This window comes from Fusarium venenatum, assembly GCF_020744135.1.
Source record: "Fusarium venenatum strain MPI-CAGE-CH-0201 chromosome Unknown EDB82scaffold_3, whole genome shotgun sequence".
NCBI classification, from domain to species: Eukaryota; Fungi; Ascomycota; class Sordariomycetes; order Hypocreales; family Nectriaceae; genus Fusarium; species Fusarium venenatum.
In genome coordinates, this window is record NW_027072131.1 from 4,633,389 (window position 1) to 4,656,303 (window position 22,915).

At 47.5% G+C, this 22,915-nt stretch overlaps 9 protein-coding genes and 1 non-coding gene across 10 annotated transcripts; 4 read left to right on the plus strand and 6 right to left on the minus strand.

The window, feature by feature from the left end:
* Positions 1-769: 769 nt before the first annotated feature.
* Positions 770-1,879, minus strand: EDB82DRAFT_507346 (uncharacterized protein). Its single transcript, XM_065608786.1, has one exon. The coding sequence runs from the start codon at positions 1,536-1,538 to the stop codon at positions 1,227-1,229; it is 312 nt and encodes a 103-aa protein (XP_065464058.1). The 5' UTR covers positions 1,539-1,879; the 3' UTR covers positions 770-1,226.
* On the plus strand, positions 1,114-1,203 carry EDB82DRAFT_t181. The gene has a single exon. It is a non-coding gene; the product is annotated as a tRNA-Glu (tRNA).
* Positions 1,880-4,000, minus strand: EDB82DRAFT_507347 (heterokaryon incompatibility protein-domain-containing protein). The gene has a single exon (XM_025727929.2). It carries the CDS (start codon positions 3,866-3,868, stop codon positions 2,243-2,245), a length of 1,626 nt encoding a protein of 541 aa, XP_025582347.2. The 5' UTR covers positions 3,869-4,000; the 3' UTR covers positions 1,880-2,242.
* A 318-nt stretch (positions 4,001-4,318) lies between these two features.
* EDB82DRAFT_248432 (uncharacterized protein) lies at positions 4,319-5,990 on the minus strand. Its single transcript, XM_025727930.2, has one exon. The coding sequence runs from the start codon at positions 5,825-5,827 to the stop codon at positions 4,430-4,432; it is 1,398 nt and encodes a 465-aa protein (XP_025582348.1). The 5' UTR covers positions 5,828-5,990; the 3' UTR covers positions 4,319-4,429.
* An 862-nt stretch (positions 5,991-6,852) lies between these two features.
* EDB82DRAFT_248435 (uncharacterized protein) lies at positions 6,853-10,315 on the minus strand. Its single transcript, XM_025727931.2, has 3 exons — positions 9,641-10,315; positions 8,208-9,594; positions 6,853-8,156 (listed from the first exon to the last, which is right to left on the minus strand). Exons 1-3 carry the CDS (start codon positions 10,209-10,211, stop codon positions 7,034-7,036), a joined length of 3,081 nt encoding a protein of 1,026 aa, XP_025582349.2. The 5' UTR covers positions 10,212-10,315; the 3' UTR covers positions 6,853-7,033.
* Positions 10,316-10,608: 293 nt separating this feature from the next.
* Positions 10,609-12,519, minus strand: EDB82DRAFT_577488 (general substrate transporter). The gene is made up of 3 exons (XM_025727932.2): positions 12,203-12,519; positions 12,079-12,154; positions 10,609-12,027 (listed from the first exon to the last, which is right to left on the minus strand). The coding sequence occupies exons 1-3, from the start codon at positions 12,345-12,347 to the stop codon at positions 10,680-10,682; spliced, it is 1,569 nt and encodes a 522-aa protein (XP_025582350.1). The 5' UTR covers positions 12,348-12,519; the 3' UTR covers positions 10,609-10,679.
* Positions 12,520-13,087: 568 nt separating this feature from the next.
* Positions 13,088-15,151, plus strand: EDB82DRAFT_464687 (uncharacterized protein). Its single transcript, XM_025727934.2, has 4 exons — positions 13,088-13,338; positions 13,388-13,574; positions 13,626-13,775; positions 13,826-15,151. The coding sequence occupies exons 1-4, from the start codon at positions 13,239-13,241 to the stop codon at positions 15,048-15,050; spliced, it is 1,662 nt and encodes a 553-aa protein (XP_025582351.1). The 5' UTR covers positions 13,088-13,238; the 3' UTR covers positions 15,051-15,151.
* A 422-nt stretch (positions 15,152-15,573) lies between these two features.
* On the plus strand, positions 15,574-16,612 carry EDB82DRAFT_527332 (uncharacterized protein; the record flags this gene model as incomplete). The annotated part of the gene is made up of 3 exons (XM_025727935.1): positions 15,574-15,637; positions 15,691-16,385; positions 16,436-16,612. The coding sequence occupies 3 exons, from the start codon at positions 15,574-15,576 to the stop codon at positions 16,610-16,612; spliced, it is 936 nt and encodes a 311-aa protein (XP_025582352.1).
* On the minus strand, positions 16,518-18,570 carry EDB82DRAFT_248452 (uncharacterized protein). The gene is made up of 4 exons (XM_025727936.2): positions 18,376-18,570; positions 17,949-18,318; positions 16,917-17,890; positions 16,518-16,867 (listed from the first exon to the last, which is right to left on the minus strand). The coding sequence occupies exons 1-4, from the start codon at positions 18,452-18,454 to the stop codon at positions 16,638-16,640; spliced, it is 1,653 nt and encodes a 550-aa protein (XP_025582353.1). The 5' UTR covers positions 18,455-18,570; the 3' UTR covers positions 16,518-16,637.
* Positions 18,503-22,805, plus strand: EDB82DRAFT_547006 (glycosyl hydrolase; the record flags this gene model as incomplete). The annotated part of the gene is made up of 3 exons (XM_025727938.2): positions 18,503-18,670; positions 19,206-20,454; positions 21,424-22,805. The coding sequence occupies 3 exons, from the start codon at positions 18,503-18,505 to the stop codon at positions 22,803-22,805; spliced, it is 2,799 nt and encodes a 932-aa protein (XP_025582355.2).
* Positions 22,806-22,915: the final 110 nt, after the last annotated feature.

The window sequence follows — 22,915 nt, forward strand, 5'->3', positions numbered from 1 at the left end:
TATAGTGGGTTTCTAACGATGGTGCGTAACTTGTGGTGGGTTCTTCAGCGTGAGGTTATTCCCGGTTAGGAATGAGCTGCGCGCCAGATATGCACACCCATGAGTAATTGTGCAGCTGCATAACTAGTTCGTCGTACCGGCTGTCGGTAGATGCATTATTCTCAACCAACTGACCGGGATCACATGTCGCCTGATGTTTGGCTTTGGAGTTATTGACTGTCATTGTGCCACTGCGATATTTATGGTTCGAGGGAGCTCCGCTAATTTATGCAGACGTCTTGTTGTTTGCTAGCGTCGTGCTAATACAAAAAGATACAGCATTGTCTGTGGATTTCCTGGAAGAGTTATGTGCCGAAATCCATGAATCGGACTGCAGGGTACGTGACGCCTCGTGGCTATTACTGGAACAGTGTTACCCACGACCACGATATTTAAAGGCTCAGAATAGACAACGTGCATAAATAGGTCTGGAATCAGATTCCATGTAGTCCATCTGATACCGTACTTGTGGAAATGGCAAATAAGTTGTGAATATTGTCGAGATATGTCACAATGCTTGGAAAGCGGAATGTACTGTCATTAGTTCAAACACTACTGCAATTTAGACAAGCATTGATACACATAGAATAGTATCTTAGTTCAATAAATTCTAATCATTCGAGTTTAGGTAAGAGGCAAGAATTCTCATGTCGTACTACATTCAGAGTTCGAGGTTTCCAAATCACATAATCAGATAGAATTAAGACAAGATAGCGAGTAACCATTAGCCAAGAAACATTTGGTACCACAATGCAAAGCCACTCACAAGTAACAAAGAGAAACATTTAGTAGCCACAAACAAAGAATTTGGATGCATATACGCTGCTTGCTTTTCGGTGGGTTTTCGCGGTTTTGAATGTCTAATATTGACTGTTCCCCTCACCCTGCAACTTTGAGTCGAAGAGGGAAAGGTTCAAAGAAGCGACCTTATTTACACTATACAAAAGCACTGCTCAGTGGACCACTTCTTCAACTTCCTTCAGCATAAGCCATAGAAAACACCGCCAGATGGCTTCCTTCATATTATCAAATGACGAATTCCCTATCAACAACCACCAATCACGATTATCGATTTCCGGTATGGTGTAGTGGCTAACATTTCGCGCTCTCATAACCTGAGAGATCAGTACCGCGGAGCCCAGGGTTCGATTCCCTGTACCGGAGTTTGCTTTTTTACCTCGAAACTCTTAAGATAGAGAATACGTGCAACGAGTTAGAGGCGTTTTTTTTCCTTCGGAAGGCAGAATACTTTCTGATAACTCATAGATCATCATTCCAGCACGGGCTGGTTCATATAGACTCCCCAGAACACAGCAAAGTAGGCTTGCCATCTTTCCACCTGTCGTTTTGCTCATGAATGACGCTGTATCATTCTTTTCCCAACCGATCCATGCAGAGAGCCTCTCAAGTCTTACAGACGATGATGCCCTGCACAAGAGATCAGGAACTTTGGCGGCCCATGGACCGTTGGAATGGAAGCAAGAGCCCAGTCGCTCCATTTGAATCACGGCTTGCGGATTGACACTATCAGCCGAAACTGCACATAGAAGTCCTTGAGTAAGACTGAGAGCAGACAGTGTGGCTCCAGGGATGCCAACAATATCAGCCTGGGCAGGCACGGCCGCTTCGTCACCTGGTATGGTGGAGGCGAAGATAGCGTTGGAGACTGGGTCTCTCCGATGACAGTCCTACACGGCAGTTGTACTGGGGACCAGGTAAAGCTAGTGCGCGTGGAAAGGGTGGTTTCTGGTCGATTCAAAGTTGTAACGACCGAGTGGGAGGTATGTCAAGTTGAATTATGGCGAGAGGAAGAATGTTAAAGTTGAGGGGTGAAGGTGACGGAGAATTTTGAGCATACTTATGTGAGGACGGCGGAGCCTTGGAAGCTATAAAGGTACGTCTGGTTGCCTTGTCTGCCTTGTCTTGAAGACAGTCGCTCAGAAGCTATTCATTGGCCATAGTGCTACAGTATAAGCCGCCACCAACTGAAACGTCACGACGGTCCAACCCAACATCTGCAAGGGATCAGATTCCCATTTCATCCATCCTCGGAGGGCTATTTGCAGGGAAACCGATCACGAGTAGCGTCACGGTCTTTAATCGTCTTTGAGAAACCATTTTAGTTTCTGCACCCTGCTACTTCTATCATGTTCACCCCCTACACTACCAAAAGAGACTCCTCTGCCATAATTTTCTGCAAGTCTCATCGACTCACCACTTTGATAACTAGACTGTGCGCTCCAGTTTTAGTGTCTATATGTACATCTGACGATATACGTAAATGATGTCCTTCGTCACCAGATGGCACATTTACCTCTCGCCGCGAGTACCAATCCCATGTGACAACTGCCTCCTGGAGTTGAGACAGATAATACTCCTCGCCGTACGAATTATAATACCCATCTATACATTTCATGATCGCTTTCGAAGTTGACCCATCCCTTGAGTCATATATTGCCCTCCACATACCAGCGCTGCCTTTCATGCCCTGTGTGTGCCGAAGATAAAGGCTGCACACCACAATAATTCGGTTAGACAAAAATGAGCCCGCCGTGTCTGATATCTGAAAGTCCAAAAAGCCGGTAAATTTTTTATTGTCGTTGCCAATGAATGCATGGTGATACTGATCCCAGAGATCTGCTGGCTTCGCAGCGAACGAACGAACCTCGAGGCCCGGGCATATATCGAAGTAAACAGCTAGATTCTTTGCTAGGGCTTCTCTCAACTCCTCTGACACAAATGGCGTGATACGTTTGCGGACAAAGACCTTGTAGCGAGCACCAGCCCAAAGCCGTGGATCCGTTGTCTCAAAAAGCTTTGATGGAGAGGAACGAACATAGCCATCAGCAGTTTTAGTTAAAAAGACCCCTATCCTCTTTTGGCCTTCAGCACAATCTGAATTAGTGCAGGCCAAGTTGAGGATATTGCCACCACCTAGGAAGGTCTCGAGCCTCAAGCCCTTGTTCGTCATGGTTGTCTCAAACCCACATCTCATGCTTGGCGCTTGTGAAAGGTGACGGCAGTGTATGAACTCCTCAGGTGACTGCGCTAGGATACCACGGTAGTCTTGAGACTCATCCTTTGCTTTCCAAGCGAAAATAGACATGTCGGTTGTTTGCTTGATGATTTCTTCCTGTAGTCTCTCAAAAGCCTTTGTACCCTCGCCGTACATCATAGGCATGTTGACGTCGAAAATGCCTAGAAGGCAGTAGGCCGTGTCTTCAATCCTTGTTGTCTTCCGCTTGGCGGCCCATGACATGCGGTTCGCGATGGGTACGCTCTCAAGAATAGAACTGTCTTCAAGCACTTCACGGCGTATACCGGTTATTTCGGATATCAGAGAACCCAGATCTGTTTTCCTGCCCACGTAGTTCCATGCATAGTCATAGAACTCAAGGTTCTTGGGGCCGATCAATTCTTGCAAAGTCCAACCTCGTGTGAACCATCTGCAAGAGCTCAACCTGTCAAAAGCGACAACCTCTTTTTCAGTAGATGGCGGCAAGTCATCAAGATGAGCGAAACAAACAGTGGCCTGTTTATACCATCTGAACATGGAGTTTATAGCCTCGGCGAGTTCTGCACTGCTACGCTTGTCGATGCAACAGGTATCGACCCACGCATAAGCTAGACCTCGCTCTCTAGCTAGCCGACATGTGTTTTCGATCTTGGTATATCCCAACATGGATTTGACTTGACTCTGGTCAATCATGTCTTCAAATGTGACTTCTTCTTTAGCCCATGTGTGCGATAAAATGGCGTATGGTGTTGAGGGTAAGTCGTCTGAGTTTGCTCGTTCGAGCGCGATGGTGGAGGTGTTGATAAGCCACATGTTTGCTAGAGAATGAAGAACTGGAACGAAACAGCTGAAGGATATCTGGACTCAAGAAAGATATTTACAATGATTGTTTCCCTAGAAAAAAGTATGTGAATAAGTCAAAGTATTTGAAGCCATGAATTGTCAGATGCGGGGTCACGATATTTTTATAGGCCAGGACAGAAGTCCCATCAATAGCGCAGTCATCTTTCAGCTCATGTACGATCACGAGATTTTGTATCATCCTTATCATGAGGACCAGACTTCGAAAGAAGGCAAATTGAAGATATATATCCTGATATAAAAGTAAATGCTATTAAATTTAAAGTCGCATGCATCATTCTGAAATCATAAAGGGGTAATCTATGTAGTGTTGTAGTCGTGAGACATGTATGTACCGCCGTCGGGGGTATTGTTTCTGTGTCGGTAATATGCTCCATGTTCTTAAAGTGGAGGGAAAGCCTGCCTCAACAACGGGAAGAACAGAGTTCTGGTGATAATCTGAATCCACTCCTATTGCTCTTTCACGCGACGGAGATGGATCGTTAAGTAGTATGGTATATGCTGGTCTGTTTCTTATTTCTTTTCTTCAGTCTTGGCCTCCTCGGTCTCTTCCTCAGCAGCAGCAGGCTCCTGTCCAACTAGCGACTCAAGCTTCTGTCGAAATGTGTCATCGTAGTAACTCATCACTGACGAGGTACGATGCGTCGTGTCGATTGAGGTGCGCGTTGACGACACGTTCGCGTTGCTGTCTGTGGAAAAGATGCTCTCTCGGCCACGGGCTGAGTTGTAGCTGCTAGAGTATGTGCTCGAGTGGCTGCTAGAGTATGTGCGCGTTGGTGCAAGCAAGTGCTGCTTGTTTGCGGTACCGGACATGTTCTTCTTCTCGAACATGGCCAGCTTGTCCGAGACGGTGCCAGCACGCTTAGGTAACTGGGACAGATCCTTGTTCGGTCTGTCGACGTTCTTCTCCTCCAGGTTCTTGATCCATGAGAGACGATCGCTCAACTTGGATGGTTGTTTTGCTTTGAGTCTCGTAACGGACGTGGAATATGATGGGACATCGGTGTTGTTACTTCTTATGGATGATGTGCGTGTGGGCTCTAGTGCTGGTGCTGGTGCTGGCGCTGATGTTGTTGATGTTGTTGATGCTGTGGGACTGGGAGCTGGAGCGACGGGCTTCCTCGGGATCGATTGGCTGGGTCTACGTTCAAGTTCGTCTGTAGTATCGGTGGTGGTCGTAGAAGTCGTATCAATCTTTGCTTCATCGGCTCGTGTAGGTGATCGGCTGACAATTCGGATTGTGGATCGTCGCCTGTGTTCTGCAGCCCAAGGCGACGATTCGTGGAAGGACGAAGGAGAGGCGACGTCAATCTTTGTCGCAGAGTCGTCGTTTGGGGTAGTCGAGGTTTGGCCTTCGTTGTATACTGGAGCTGTGAACATCAACTCCAATGGGAGTGACTTGCGGTTGGTCTTGGTGCCTCGGACAGGCTGATGTATTAAATGCCGAGCTTCGACCGGTCGTCCACGATCTAGGACGCTAGATTCCTTAGGTACTGAGTCGGCAGCTGTCAAGCTTGCCAGCGCCGACGCGCGATCTGATTCCGTCTTTAACAATCCAGAGATATCTCCAATGGAGAATGGTCGTGATGAATCTTTGGAGAGGCCAAACCCACGCGATCGTGGGGACTTTTGTGACTCTGAAAGATTAATTGCGGGGAGGGTCAACTTGTCGTGGGAGTTGGCCGAGGGTGACTCGACGAGCCAACTATTGGGGACGTGGAGACCTTCGAGAACATTGGATCGAACTTCGAGTGGTTTGAAGTTTGCTGGGGTTTCTTGGGCTTTCTCGTTGGCATCGACTCTATCTCGTTTACTTGATCGCCTTCTAAGGACGAGAGTAGAGAATTTGTGAGCCAACGGTCGCCATAGTGGCTTGTCGTTGCTTTTGCCGACAATGTCGTAGCAGACCATATTAATTTAGGTGTGTTTTTGTGTGTGTCTGCGTGCGCGTCTGTGATGTAGTATTTGAATCGTGTATATATTAATAGTATTGAGTGTGACAGTGATAGTGACTGATTGATTAGACATGCAATAGTTGCATGGTTAGTAAGGAAAAAGAGAAAGAAAAAAAAAAGAGCAAAGAGCAGAGCTGTTTGTTTACTTTGAAGAGTAGAGCAGAGTAGGTAGGGTAGAGCTGTTGTGGGTAGCAAGTGGGCAGTTGTTTTGACAAAAAGGGGCGAGGAATGTGTTGCATTGTTTCGCTTAGGCATTACCCCTTCATTGTTTCATTTCGGTAGAATGGGGACTCTTATACTGGGCCATCTTGACTTGAATAGTGATAGTGTCGAGTTTGTGTCTAGTACAATGCGGGGCTTAGCGCATAAACCCTGTGCGTCATTTGTTATGCTTGCATCGGTCACGCCGTGTATTATTGGTAGTTGTCAGAGTTACTGCTGTTTTGATGCAGAGGTAAAACTTGTCATGAAGCACATTGACAGTTGAGGACTCACTAATGGCCTATGGAGTCTGAGACATATGCAACTAACACTCTAAGACTGAGACTCTAAGACTGAGACAACATGAAGATATGTAGCATAGTGGGGCTGTTGCATATCTCGTCATTTGTTGTGAACTCCAAATCTTCATGATAAACTGTGCAATTCTCTAGTCTCATTCCAGAACACAGTAGAAGCAAATGTCCACCACTCTCTAGCGAATTGCCTAGTCTCAAAGAGTCATTTCGTCCATTCACGCTCATTTTATCACAAGCTAAAAGCTCAGCTAATAAACAATGCCATGGAATGTTTGATGACATCTAATCTCCGCATCTTCCATTGGGAGCTATGACAATTCACTCAGCCCTATGGTCGTACCGTTGACCTTGCACGCTCATAAGAGTAACGAATATTGGTCATATCGCATGATTTGTTTTATTTACTTTCTAAAATAAAAATCAAATTGTAGATAGACTTGTTGTCCGATCGACGATCGGGTCGTGTACAACATCTGTTCATAGCTTCGCGTTGAATGACGATAAACATTTAAGCTACCCTAGACGAGAAGAGTAATACTCGCTTGATAAACGAACCTAGATGAGGATCATCGCGTCAACACGCTTTGTGCTCAGATAATTTCATCAACAATGTTGCATAAACGAACTGCAGACTACCCTGTATTCTAGAGTTTTTCCAGAATAAACTCATAACTAATTGGCTCAACCTTGACCTTGAGATCCTCTCTCACTCCAGGCCCACAAGTCGCGCTACCAACTCCAGCAACCTTGGCACTCAGATTCAGCAAAGTAGCCTCTTCACGTACCAAGTCACACGGGTGTTTGGCTTTCTCGATCGTCTCATCTGACAAACGACTTCCAGTCCAATCGAACGTACTTTGATCGCGTCGCGAAGCTCGAATTCCATGTCCATCCGCGTCAACAACGCGTACCCACCGCGTATCCATCCTATTACCGTGACCCTGCGGAACATCATACGGTACTTCCAGACCGTCAATCGAAGATGACCAGATGCCAATGGCCTGAGAGTGTTTCTTATCCGGATACGACTCTCCCGGCCCGCGACCGAACCAATCCACCTGGTTGAGCTTCTTGGGCAAGCGAAGATTGAGACCTAGACGGGGAATATCCTTCGGGAAAACTCCCTTGGGCTGGAGATCGAGCTTTATTGATACAATACCATCAGACGAGATTTGATAATTTGTGGTAATATCGTAGCCCCATCCCAACACTGGGGGTGCGAGATATGTCACCGTCTTAACCGTAACACTGTCGGTAGCCTTCTGGACCTGGAAAGATCGTAGCTGGGAAGTCATTCGATGAACACCGTAATCCTTCCAAACATTGACAGCGCTGTCTTTATCGTTGTCCGTAGGCGCGCGCCAAAAGCAGGGATAAATCGCAGCACGCGTCGCAGTGTCGATCTCGAGAAGATCAGTGCCATGTGACCACTTGGTGATGTAGCCTCGCACACGATCGAACTTGATGGCCCATTTACCACCTGATACCTCAACTCCAGTTCGGCTTTCCTTGACATCAATAGCTTGAGCTGTGGCAGAAAAGGCTGGTGTAGTGAGCTCTTTGTCGATAGAGATCTTGTGCTGGAACCATGCTATCTTGTGAGATGCTGATGCCCACTTTGTAGCCTCCTTAAGGTTGAAAGAGATGTGCAGAAAGACTTCTTCATCATGAGCTTGGTACTGAGTAAGGTCTGGAAGAGACAGCTCAGCGGTTTCCCAGGGCTTGACCTCTGGAATCTCCACCTTGCCAGACTCGAGCAGTGATACCCTAAACATCAATTAGCGCCACCTCTTTTCAAAACTGGGAACATTGACTTACTTGTTACCCACGGCTTGGACTGAGAACTCGCCCTCCAAGTGCCCCAACCCAATAAAGTCGTACTCATTAGTGATGAGTACCTTCCCGCTCTTGAACTCAAACTTTACAGGCTGGAATACCTTCTTCAACTCTGTCAGTCCTGGTGTCGGCTTATGTTCACTATTAACCAAGCCATCCATGACAAACGTCGAATCATTGGGTTGGTCGCCAAAATCTCCTCCATACGCGTAGTACCCATCTTTGTGTAAAAGACCATGATTCGCCCACTCCCAGATAAAACCACCCTGAAGACGCTCATATTTGCGGAATGCGTCTTGGTAGTCGTCTAGACCACCAGGTCCATTACCCATGGCGTGTGCGTATTCACAAAGGATAACAGGCTTTTGCCACTTTCCGTCTTCGATGCCGTCAATCTCGACGTGGCGCTTCAGACGGTCTTGGTCAGGGTACATGTAGGAGTACATGTCGGTCAATTGTGCTTTGATGTCGCCTTCGTAGTGAATAAGGCGGTCGTCTACACTACGAGCGTATTCGATCATGGCAACGTGGTTGACGCCGTAGAAAGATTCGTTGCCGAGAGACCAGGAGAAGATGGATGGATGATTCTTGTCTCGCTGGACCATTTGAACCATTCTATCTAGGTACGAGTCGTGCCACTCTGGGTTATCAGAGGTGAACTGCGCTGCCTTGGGGAAGAATTCCTCTTTGCTTCCCTCATAGTCCAGGTAGGGGGGTGGTTCAACATGCTGTGTAACAACATCATAGAAGCCGTGGCATTCCAAATCGGCTTCATCCATGACCCAGAAACCTAGTTCGTCTGCCAGATCATAGAGCCAAGGCTGGCCAGGGTAGTGACTTGTTCTGAGCGCATTGATGTTGTGTTGCTTCATCAGCAACAAATCCTGCTTGAGAAAATCGTACGGAACGGCTCTTCCGTGAAGAGGATGGTGATCATGTCTGTTTGCGCCTCGGAGGAGAATTGGCGAGCCGTTGACAGTGATTAGACTGTTTTTCAGTTCGACTTTGCGGAAGCCGACGTTTTGTGTAATTTTCTGGATCACGCTTGTGTTGGGTGCCTTGAGGGTGATCTCGAGCTGATACAGATATGGACTTTCCGCAGTCCATTTCTTTGGATTGGCGACAGGCATCTGGAATTTGAGTGCAGTATCCTTATCCTTCAAGGCCTTTCCCGTTGAGGCAATCTGAGTATCACCGTCTCGAAGAACAAGTGATAGTTCGACAGGCGAATCATCTTCAGGTTGGCGCAATGTTATGTCAACATCAAGAATGGCGTCCTGGTACTGTGCGTCAAGATTTGTCTTGACAAAGAAGTCTTCGATTCGGGCTTCTCCGGGAAATGCAAATAAAGTCACATCACGAAAGATACCTATCTGTGTTAGTTTGAACACTGTAAGGGAACCAAAGAAACATACCGGATAGCCACCACTGATCCTGATCTTCGATATAAGAGGCCTCACACCATTGGTAAACTCGGACGACCAAGTCATTCTCCTCACCCTTCTTGACAAGACTTGTAACGTCGAACTCAGCCGCGTTGCGACTTCCCTGTGAATAACCCACAAACTCCTCGTTCAACCAAACATGGTAGGCACTATCAACACCATCAAACCGAAGTCTCAGTTGGGAGTTACTGTCCCACTCAGCAGGGACCTTGAAATTGCGTCGATAGGTACCTGTGGGGTTCTCGGTTGGAATGAAAGGTGGCGCTGAGGGGAAAGGGAATTGCACATTGGTGTAGTGCGGATGACCATAGCCTTGGAGTTGCCAATGGCCTGGGACGTTGATAGGTGACCATTTTACATCAGATTTAGAGTCTGTGGGAGGATATTCTGAGGCTTCCAATGGTGTAGGTGCATATTGAAAATCCCACGTTCCGTTGAGGACGAGGTGGCTTGGAGGTAGCCAATACGCTCTGGCAGGCAGGCGGTTTCTCTGGATCACCTCCAGATTCTCATAGTCAGGCTTTTTTTGAGATGAGTCCATGTTCAAGTTTGGCGTCTCAGCAGTCAGTGAACACAAATGATACTGTCCTGAGGAATGTGGTCTGGTTAAATGAATTGCGAGACGAAGGATTGCTGACTTCAGTGGTGTTCACGCTAAGATAGTGGATTCTGTGGAGGAACATTCGGGGACAAGTGATAAGATGAGTTCCACTTTCACCGACATTGGCCGTGCAAATGGGGGAATATTCGGACCTCGGCCAAGTGATCCGAGTCTCGGAGCCGACTAGTTCATAGTTCTGGATCTTCAACCTGTCAGTGCAATAAGACGATGACAAAGTTTCTAATAGGTGATAAGTTCTATCTTCTGATGGGCTAATTAGATGCTACATGGCGCGTAGGACTGGGCGACACAGTTGATGAACATGGAGAAGTGAAGTGAAATCGTAAATTAGATCAATTCAATTTGTATTACGGCTAAAATCAACTAAAGACATAATCATATCAGATTCTACGCAGAAGACTTCTCAGTCTCAATGACATGAACAGTCTTCTCCGTGTTTCGCAGAACTTCTCCAACAAGCCTATCTCCCATCTCTTGGCCATCAAGCACCAACGCTGTCTCCTCCAGACTCAATCCGCGTGTCTCAACAAACAGGAAGTAAACAACGAGAGCCTCTACAGCCAGCCACACATCGTATGTGATGTAGTACTTCCATTTGGAGTTTGTGACACCAACTGGGTTTGCGTATTGGTTGAAGATGAGAGCGCATGCCACGAAGAGATTGTACAGCACAAGTCCTCTGGCTCGGAGGTTGAAGGGCAAAATCTCAACAACATATGTGACTTGCAAGACACCCCAACCTGCAGTGAAGAAGACGTTGAAGAGGAAGATCATGGCCAAAACACCCTTGGCAATACCGCTTGGTCCACCAGTGCCATCTGAGTTGACATCGGTTGACTGCTCGTATGTCGCCTGCAGCGCTGTCCATGTGATGTATGTAGCCAGCGTACCGAGTGTAGAGCCAAGGAAAAGAGTTCGGCGAGGGATCTTGTTGACTAGGAGTGAGAATATAACACCCCAGAAGAGGCCCCAGATTGTCAGCAACGCGTTGATGAGAGTTTGAGTTTCTTGTGAGCGATAGCCGATAGAGTTGAGGATCAGAGTCAGGTAGTAGCTGATCAAACCATTACCACTCCATTGACTGAAGAAACCAACAGACAGGATGATAAAGAAACGACGACGGTTTCCCTTGGTCTTGAAGAAGGAGAGATAGCTTGTAGATTCCATAGCCTCGTTCTCAAGACGGATGGCAGCGCGGATCTCCTCCATCTCAATTGCAACAGCTGGGTTGCTGCTATCGCCGTTGGCGTGGTACTTGATAAGGAGCCTCTCAGCCTCTTCCTCTCGCTCTTTGGCGACCAGCCATCTGGGCGACTCATCGATAACAAAACACAAACAGATCTGCAAAACACTTGACAAAGCCTGCAGAATGGATGGGATCCTCCACGCCCATGAGCTCTCGATTCTGAAAGTACCGTAAGTAATCCAGGCCGCTGAAAGAGCGCCAAGGCCCCAAAGCGTGTTGTAGATTGAGACCATGGGTGCTCTTTGTGTAGGGTATGCCAGTTCCATAATGAGGACGGGGGCTGCTGTGATGTTCAGGGCCAGACCGAAACCAAGGATGCCGCGAGCTGCGATGAACATTCCAGTGTTTTGGGCTCCGCCTTGAAGACCGACACCAATGAGCATAATGAATGCGCCAGTTACTAAAGCTGGTCGACGACCAAACTTGTCACAGAAGCCGGCACAGAAAGGAAGAGCTGCCAATTGACCAATGTTTTGGATGGCATTGAGACTGGAGGTGTTAGTTTTGTAAGCGATCAAGTTTGTGCAAGGCTTCACTCACATGGCAAGTCTCTGGGCATCTGGATTATTGAATGAGGCTTTCCACGTATCCAGACTCTGAAGTCCGTTCATCATACCTGCAATCGTTAGATGACTTTCAAAAAGGGTTGTGGAGATAAGCTTACTTCCATCATAGCCAGTCGCGTAACTGGAAATGAGCGACAGACACAAAATGGCATTGAGTTTCATGATACCCTTATTTCTCATCCAGCCAAACCAGCCAGCGGCCAGCTGGTCGTCCAGAGCAAGAGAAGCCTGTGCTTGAACCATCTTGACACAGAATATGATATGTTTGAACTGAACTCAAGACACGCCTGGAGTCAGAAAAAGGAGGGGAGACAAGGTAGTATTATCATCAAAAGATTCCCTAAAAAGATACGGTATCGACTGTGGGCCGATTTATCCCCGCGATAAAAAGATAGTGAGTGACACTTATCCCCATGGGGGTCTCCGCTGTGCACGCGACCTGACTTGCAAGGGTGAAGGGGGATTGGGGTCGGTGGTTTGGCCGATGTTTACCGGTATCGACGAGGAGATGGTCATGTTCCGAGTGGTTTGGGTTCAGGGTCTTTTGAAGCCGAAATACCGCGGGGATGGGCGTGCTAAATTAGTGTCGTGATAGTAGCTTGAAGGCGTTAGATCAATTGACTTTTTGACTCATGTCTCATTTCAACTTTGTTATGCAGATGACCCTTGTTGGACATGCTCGGGCTTCCAGTTGAACAATGAGAGCAATTGAGTGATACAGAGTAGAGGCGACAACTCCTACCAGGACAGGCTATCTAACTATCACGCTTCGTTATCCCGTTACGAAGATAACTCCAGGGCCTTTTGGTAGCCAAAATCGGGGACTGCTATCAAATGTGGAGAGAGTGACAATAGCCCCATTAGCTGGATCCTAGCTTCTTGATCCAACTGACAAGTGCTAAACTAGTCATGGGCAGATTGCGGGGGAACCCCAAGATGGGATAATGAACCCGGCGTCCTTTCACCGGCTTTGCCCATCACAATACGAATTCCGAAAAAGGTGACGATAATCGCAAGGAGTTAAGCGAGTAGTCATGACTTCTGTTAAGAGGGGCTTCAATTCCCTCCCATTTGTCAATTGCTTGATCCTCAACCTTTGCCAAGTGTATTGTGTTATCGCGTAAAGCAGTCATCATGGGTCTTCTATCACTCGCCACGTCCTTGTTAGCGGTCAGCTCAACAGCTACCGCAGCTAGCCTAGCACAGCGCAGTGGCAACCAGAAGTTGACATCAGGTACGCGCAATAGCCCAGATGCAACGACAAACACTAACAGCACAAATAGCTGCGCAGAGCTTGTTTGACTATTCTATGGAAGTGTCAGACTCAAGGTTTGACTCTAGCTACGGATACGTCTGGTACCAAGATAATGGTCAATGGTCCATCCGCTTCACAGCCTGGTATATCGCTGGTCTTTTGCATCGTGGAATGACCGATGATGTCAAGGCTGCTGTCAAGGCAATTGAGAATGTGTAAGTGGCCTATCTCTACAATTGGTGAGCGTTTGACTAACATACTCATAGCCTGGCAAATCAACTGAACAGCGAATTTGACTCTGCCTGGTATGGCACTTTCAAGCTCGCTCCAGATGAGCCTGATCCCACACCAAATGGAACATTGTATCCTCCTTCAATCTATGGATCCTATGACCCCAATTGGAGAGAGTTTGTCGGGTCAGTGATTTGCAACAAACACACAGTGAATAAGAACTGACCAGAAACAGTACCCAACTCATCCAAGTTGTCGAAGAGTTTGGCCATCTTCTCCCCAAAGGCCTGGAGTCTCGCATTGAAGACGCCCTCGAAGCAGCTGCAATTGGAGGTATGCGTCGCAACGGCTCTTTCCCCCAAGACGACAACTTGATCCTTGGCTACTCCAACCCAGCTATCATGCGAACCCTCACAACAGGCTGGGTCGGCAAGCGCAAGAACAACAAAGAGCTTATCAACTTTGCCAAAGAACAAGGCGAGGATATTTTTAAGCTCTTTAAGAAAGACGGAGATGCGCTGGCCGAGTATAACGCGCCGAATTACTACGGCATCGATATCTGGGCTCTTGCTGCGAACATCGCCTATGGACCCAAGGAGGACCCCATGACCAAGAACGCAAAGTTCATCTTGGAGAAATTATGGGACGATATTGCTGCTCACTACAACCCTTACCTTGGCAACATGGTTGGACCCTATGATCGTGCATACAGCCGCGACGCCAATACTCATTCCCAAATTCTGTCCATGGTCCTCTGGGGTCTCTATGGCCGTGGAGTTGGAGGCCAGCCACCGCTCGGAGAAGGTGATTTGTTGTATGACGTTGCCCAAGGCGCAGCCATCGCCATGGTTCTCGACGTCGTTTCACCAACTGTCTCCAAGAAAGCTCAGTCTATCATCAAATCTAAGGGTAAGTGGAAGGGCGAACGTTTTGTCAAGAAGACTATCTATGAAGAACTCGAGTCCAAGAACGCTCGCCATGTTACATCGTGGCTTAGCGCTGAGCTTATGATCGGCGGCCAAACTGTCGCTGAGGAGAAGAACAGGGGCAACCAATACGTTCCTGCCATTGTCCAGTGGGCTGCAGACCCCAAGCACAAGCCTTATCCGTACATGGGTTTCTTCTCTTTGTATCCTAGCGCATCCACCCTGAATGCCGAGGCCGGACCCAAGTCCTTGACCGTGTCTTATCCCAACACTACGCAGGAGGGCACTTATATCTTCACCTTCGCACTGACCGGCATTCCACCTTCTTGGACTCTCGGTAACAAGAATGTTGTCAAGGGTCTGGAGAAGTTGCCCTGTCTTGATGTCAACGTCACTGCTCCAGGACTGGTGAAGCAGGATGTTGTTTATGGCGCTACACTGAGGAACCACTGGATTTACAATATTTCGTATGTAGTACCTGAAGGATTCAAGGGAGTTCCCAAGGTGACTTTAGACATGGAGTATACTTGCTAGACATTGATAGTATATCGGCAACTGTTTCGAAGTTCTCCAGCTACTCATGCATTATGTACATATTGATACCTTCAACTTTGATGAATCGATTCCAACGTGAGCCCATCATGATCCAACAGTGAAGGTATTCATAAGGTTGGCACTACATCCCACTTTCCGTTTATCCTGAATTTACAGTGGAACAGAGTAAACATGATTAGTGTATCTGATCACCAGGCTTCTGTATCGCGAGATGACCGTAGTATGCCGAGCTGGCGCTTTTGTGAAGGCGCTTGATCCACCGGCAAAGTTCGGCCATCATTGTAAACTCTATCAAACAGAGTAGAAGATGATTGAGTCACTGGAGTTAGGCAATCGCTTACATGACGTACATAACGCAAGGGAATTGCGAATGGCCGGTATAATAATGAGTTGCCAGTTTATTAAGAAAGAAATATTGCCAAACTGTCTGAGAGTTGACTCAGGGTGACAACTATCTTCCGAAAATTGCCTTTACTCCTTACAATTATCTCTAAAGCTCAAGATGCGTCTCGTCATCCGTGAAAGCCCCCAAGAGGCATCCAACTATATCGCAGAGTATATTATCAGTAAGCTTACTCAACCCTGCCTGATGTCAACATGCAACTGACACATCGGGAAGGCAGGATTATCTCTTTTAACCCTTCAGAAGAGAAGCCCTTCGTCCTCGGACTTCCCACTGGAGGTAGTCCTATCTACATATACAAGAACCTCATCAACGCATACAAGGCCTCAAGGATATCCTTTCGTCATGTTGTCACATTCAACATGGATGAGTACGTTGGCTTGCCCCGTGATCATCCTGAATCCTACTCTTCATTTATGCACCGGAGTCTGTTCAAACATATCGACATCCAGCCTCAAAACATCCACTTGCTGAATGGTAACGCGTCAAATCTGTTTGCTGAGTGCCAAGAATATGAAGACAAGATCAAGTCATTTGGCGGCATTGAACTCTTCCTTGGTGGCGTAGGAACAGATGGACACATCGCGTTCAATGAACCAGGATCTAGTCTTTCTAGTCGTACAAGAGTCAAGTCTCTTGCATACGAGACAAGGATCGCCAATGCACGGTTCTTTGATGATGACATCGATGAGGTACCGGACATGGCATTGACTGTTGGGGTGCAGACTGTCATGGATGCCCGAGAAGTGGTGATCATCGCTACCGGAGCTTCAAAAGCCTTGGCATTGCAGCAGGCTGTTGAAGGCGGGGTGAGTCATCTTTGTACACTCTCGTGTCTTCAACTTCACCCAAAGAGTATGGTTGTGGTTGATGAGGATGCGACACTTGAGATGAAGGTGAAGACTGTCAACGTGAGTCTCTAGATCGGACTATGCTGTGCTACTGTACTAATCGATTGCAGTACTTCAAAGATGTTGCGAAGACCATTAAGCAAAAGGAATTCTCAGGCCAGCTGCCTCCTTCACCAACCCTTACAGCTGATGGGGATGATGAAGGAGACTTGAAGCCCGATAATATGGCTTCACGCATATCACCCGTCACCAGAGTCCGTTCAGTCACCTTTCCCACCAACATGTGATATGCATGCGATATCATGTTTTGTATTAGCCCGGAAACTGGATTTGTTGCAAGTTCACCTGATCGAATATCTGCCAGGTGTAGTCAAACGAGGGATCCATGACAGATGGGTGCGCTGGCTGAACATATGAGAAGTCGGGTGTGCTGACTTCCTGGAGGCTTTCTTCCAAGCGTACGATGAGTTTATCGCAAAGACTTGGCTTGGGTTCGTTCTTCTGCTTGAGGATGTCGAGATGGAGTTTGATGTTTGTCATGTCTGAATGATGATTAGTTTATAGTGTTTTGATGAGGAAATCGTGACTTACCTTCTATTTCTCCAATACCACCTTGTATACCTTGTAGAACAATAAGAGCAGCCCACGTGATTATGATCAAGTCCCAGTTTGACCAGATTGAGTCGTCATGTTGATGAAGTTTGAGCGTCGCACGAGCTGACAGGAGTAATTCTTCCTGCTCATGAGATGTAATGCTTTGAGACCAGAGACTGCCACTTCTCGCAGGATGATAGATGGAAAGGACGAGAAGTCTATGGAGAACATATTGTCGAAGAACAAGCTTGCTGCTTTGATCAGGCTCAGGTGTCTTTCCATTAAACTCCACCAGCCAATCGTCTAGCTGCTTGGCCCAATCTCGAATGAGTATACCGTCAATAGCTGTGAAGCTAGTAGTGAAGTTATTGTTCTCGACTCGTGAATCTTCAAAGCAAGACCATATGGTCGGCAATCGACGCCCCGTGAAGTGACTCAAACCCGTGTGCATCATGCGAGATAACTTGTATAGTTGGTCTAGTGGCGACATCCGCAAGACTGCAAGTGGTGCTTCGATCGGTATAACCGGATAGGCTAGATGGATTGAAGAGTGTTCAAGATCAACAATCTGTATGCCACTGAATAGCTTTCGCCACTCTCGTGATGTATCATCGACGTGAGCGGGACAATAGTCCAGCATGAGCCTGTAACCTACAGAGATCCAGTTCCCTGTTTCTCGGATGTTGCCTTCTGTTAGAAGTCCAGCAAGTACGATACCCAAAACCGTCTGGAAAGCCCACTCCTCTCGGGAAACAGATGTCTCTATGGGACGACCAACCTCGCTACTGGGAATACTAAGTTGTGCTATGGCGGTGCATAAAATTGTGAAGAAATGTGGTGCGATCTCGACCATGTCTGGTGGTCCTCTTGTGCTTGAACAATAGAGGATAGATGCGAGAAGAACTGGTTGGGGTGCTGAAAATGTCTGTTTGTCAGGCATGAAGTGTAGGCCGGGCATCCTGTCGTGAAATCTAACATTGCGAATAACATTAGCCAATTGAGTTTGAATGGGATGAACAAGTCACATACGACGACCAAAGTGATTCCACAGTATCACGGTGCCATATGGCTGAAGGTAAATTAGGTGAACATCTCTGCAGCTGCAAAATGGCATTCCAAAGTGGTTCGTTCGTCGGTTCGGGAGATTGTTCCTGTACACCAGCGAACATTTCCAAGCTCATGTTTTTGTCACCTAGAAGACCTAATCGCTCTTCAACGATTTTAAGTCTCGACAGAACATTGTTCTTGAACTCTAAATCCAATGGCTCAGATACCAGAGGCAACTGAGCTGCGTTTGCTCTTGGCACAAAGACACAAGGTAAGCCTGCTCGACGACACCGTCGGCATGATTCGCTGTTACCCTGTACAATGCATTTCATCTTTTGCTTGCGACAGTTGACTAAGATTTCTATTATTAGCATGCTATGCCAAGAACTTTGACAGGGGCAGCACGAACTGCAAGCCTTGCGGGCCTTGTGCGCTCCAGACTCATCACCCCCAGAGCCTTGATGTCGGGAATCTTCGCCGAAAGTCATTCTGTGATTGTTGCTTTTTGGTTCTGACTGTCAGTGCAAAAGTGGATGATGCGGGGGAAAAGAGCGGCGAAGTGGCCGGATATCACCTTGTATGCTTATCAAAAGGAGAGTCGACGGTCTAGTACTAAAGTGGTTGGGAACATCTTCAAGCCGGGATTGGCCGGCTTCGGACCGTACTTTGCCGGTGGTCTGGTGTTGAGAAACTACTCTCTTTTGGTAAGTCTCAGTTGACATGGCCCCGGCAACTTTGGCGAAATTGGTATTAGTCTTCTGGCACTTGTACTCTCAGTACCGTTTGCACTCAATATTCACCTTTCATGTGAGATCGCATCGGCTTTTGCTGGTCTTTCGAATTTAGCTATGTTGGAAAATGGCATCAGAAACGGCCATGCGGCTAGTGTTGAATCAATCATCAAAGAGTTTGATATTGGCAAAGAAAAGGTTCAAGAAACTACAAATTATTTCGTTCAGCAGATAAGTATGTATCTTCCTCTCCATCTATGTATCGCGCTGACCAGGCCTATCAGAACATGGCTTGAAAGCCAAGTATTCTTATCAGATACCTTCCTTTGTCACCGAGATACCAACGGGACGCGAAAAAGGAATGGTCCTTGCAGTTGACCTTGGAGGTACAAACTGCCGCGTCTGTGCCGTTGAGCTATACGGAGACTCATCCTTTGATGTGTTCCAAAGAAAACACGTCGTGCCTCCTGAGTTACGTGTGAACGATAGCCACAAGCCTCTGTTTCAGTTTATCGCATTAAAGATACGAGAGTTTCTTGAAGAATACAGACTGCAAAATAAGAGAGAAGGCGCTTCTCAGGAAACCTTCAACCTTGGATTCACATTCAGCTTTACCTGTGAACAGACATCGATATCCCAGGGTACGCTCGTTCACTGGGACAAGGGATGGGATATTCCAAGTGCCATAGGCCAAGACCCCTGCTCCTTGTTACAAGAAGCAGTTGATGAAGCAGGTCTACCAGTACGAGTTTGCGTCTTGGCAAATGATGCAGTCGGTACACTTCTAACCAAGGCATACACGGCTGAAGAATCGAGTTCTGCTCTAGCAGCTATCATTCTGGGCACAGGAACCAATGCTGCTTATGTCGAGGAAATTGCGAATATACAGAGACTGGAAAACGGCGACAAGAGTACAACAAAGGATCAAAATGGCGTTATGGTAATCAACACGGAATGGGGCTCCTGGGACGATGGGTTAAAAGTTCTCCCCCAGACCCGATTCGACAAGCTGATCGACGAGGGTTCTTCCGATCCCGGGTGTGGCCTCTTGGAGAAGATGGTGTCTGGTATGTATCTCGGAGAGTTGCTACGTTTGATCATCTTGGAACTTGTCTTGAATGGGAGCCTGAGTATCACATTCGAGGACGAAAGTCCAGTACATCGTTACACGGGTATCGAAACATCGTTTCTGACCAAGATCACCGAGTTCGAACCGGAGGACATAGAAGGGCCCTTGTCCTTCTTGAGGCGGACCCTGGCTGTAAATGAAGCCACTGGAGAGGAGATGCGAAAGATCCAGCGTCTTGCAAAAGCCATCATAAAGCGATCTGCTCGGTTAGTCGGCGCAGGCCTTGCAGCAATCATCCTCCAATCAGGAAGACTACAGTCAATAACTACGACTCACAAGACAACTACGACAGCACAAACGCAAGAGATTGCCCAGAAGCCTACCAAACAACCAAAGCGGGGCAAGATATCGTCACTGGCTAGACTGATCAGAAGTATATGTGGCTGCCTGCGACCTGACGAAGACACCCAAATACCGGTTGCTAAATCACCTTACGGCTCAGAAGAGGTGATTGAGTCGACAATACTGGTAGAAGAGGATATCAATATCGCTGTGGATGGCTCTCTGTTCGAGTTTCATGCCGACTTCGAAGAGTTGATGCGCGGCGCGTTACGTGATGTCGCCAAGATTGGGTGTACAAATGAGAGGAAAATAACGATAGAGCTTACTAAGGATGGATCAGGGACGGGTGCTGCACTCATTGCAGCTGTAGCTGGAAATGCAGGAAATCATCATACATAGACTAGAGAAGGAAGGCGCCGAAAAATGACGATGTATTAGGTATTGAAGCTTACCTGTTTGGTCTAGTGAGGTATCCAGATGCGGTGATATAGAGTTGGTGCCCCGTAAATGGCTGACTTACGATACTCATGCAGGCGTGGGTTCTTTTTGTCTGGACGTATTTTCGATATGCAATGTAATAAGAACTAATGTTAAATTAATGATGACAGGGCCAATTGCGGCTGAGGGTCCCCCAATACGTTTACAGTAACATCGGAGGGGAAGTGGCCGAGTCTAGAGTGAAGAAAAAGATGGCGTAGCGTATTGCAGCCAACAGCCGTACTGACTACCATTCAAAGCTGTGAGCGAGTGGCAAGACGAGAGTTTCTGTCCATTTAGATGACATAGCCGACTCCCAAGGCTAAGAGCAAGAGTACCATCATGGCACGTTTTGGGCATCGAACACCTTAATTGGAGCGGAAATATGCTTAATACCCCGCCTAGGAGTATGAATATTCATTGGACGATTGGACCAACAGCAAGATCGCATGCTACTGAGCCCGATGATCTCAATGTTCGTACCACGTCCGTTACGACGTGCCTGAGATTTATCCGGCATCCCCATAAACGAGTCCGAGACCAAAGAGGAAATCGATGAGTAGTTGGGGAAGCGCTCGAATAAGCTCAGCTTCCCCAACCTCGATGTAACTCCATTGGCGAGGACACGATCGTGAGAGTTTACCAGGATGCAACACTACTATCATGCTACACTTACAGAAGTATTCTCTACTTGATGAGCCAGAATGACAACAGCTCGGCGGTTTGTGATCTCAATGTAAGATATTAATCTTATATACGGCTATCTGTCCCACGAGGATTGTTCGAAGTTGACCATTTCCTTACTTTGACCAGCTCATCCATCTACTATTGCAACCAGTGGACAACTTCGCCAATATGGTCAAAGCTAACACCTGGGCCATTACCAAAGGCCTTCTGTTCCTCAGTAGTCTACTGTCTACCTCCAGTGTCGTCAACGCGGACAACCCTATTGTGCAAACAGTCTACACTGCCGACCCTGCTCCTATTGTACACAATGGCCGTGTCTACCTTTTCACAAGTCACGACGAAGATGGCTCCACATTCTTCAACATGAAGGACTGGCGCCTGTTTTCATCAAACGACATGGTTAACTGGCAACACCATCCATCTCCCATGGGCCTGACCAACTTCAGCTGGGCCAATGATAGAGCCTGGGCTGGCCAAGTCGCTGCTCGAAACGGAAAGTTCTACTATTACGTTCCTGTCGCCATGAAAAATGGACGTATGGCTATCGGCGTAGGTGTGAGCGATAATATCGTCGGACCTTACCGTGATGCCTTGGGCAAGCCACTGGTCGAGAATAACGAGATCGACCCGACTGTTTTCATCGATGATGATGGGCAAGCTTATATGTACTGGGGAAACCCAGGACTCTACTATGTCAAGCTCAACCAGGACATGATATCTTATAGCGGCGGTATCAATAAGGTCCAGCTGACGACAGCAGGCTTTGGCTCCCGTCCCAACAACCCTGATCGCCCAACCAACTTCGAGGAAGGACCATGGCTATACAAGCGTAACGGAATGTACTATATGCTCTACGCAGCTAATTGCTGCTCTGAAGACATCCGCTACTCAACCGGCCCCACCGCTACTGGTCCCTGGACATACCGCGGCGTCCTCATGGCGCACGAAGGAAAGAGTTTCACCAACCACCCTGCCATTATTGATTTTGACAACAAGTCCTACTTCTTTTACCACAACGGTGCTCTCCCCGGTGGCAGCGGCTACACACGATCAGTTGCTGTCGAGAGCTTCCAGTACAACTCCAATGGATTAATTCCACAACTGCGCATGACCACAACTGGTCCTGCACAAGTTAGATCCCTTGATCCATACACTCGTCAAGAAGCCGAAACCATTGCGTGGACCAATGGCGTCGAGACCGAGGCTTGTAGTGAGGGCGGTCTCAGCGTTGGTTTCATCAACAATGGCGACTACATCAAAGTCAAGGGCGTGGCCTTTGGAAACGGAGCCCAGTCCTTCAGTGCTCGCGTTGCATCAGCTAACAGCAGAGGAGGTAAGATTGAGCTGAGGTTGGGAAGTGAGACTGGTAAGCTCGTTGGAACTTGCACGGTTCCCTCGACTGGTGGCTGGCAGACTTGGAGGACGATTGACTGCCCTGTTAGCGGAGCCACGGGCACAAGCGATCTGTTCCTTCGATTTACTGGCGAGGGGTCTGATTACTTGTTTAATTTCAATTGGTGGCAGTTCAAGTGAAGAGTAGATGGGTAACATGTTCTATTTAGTCAACTATAGGAGCAATGTGAAGCTTTGGCTAGGATATTGTAGTCAATTTCTAACAGTCCATCGTTCAAATTTATTGCTGA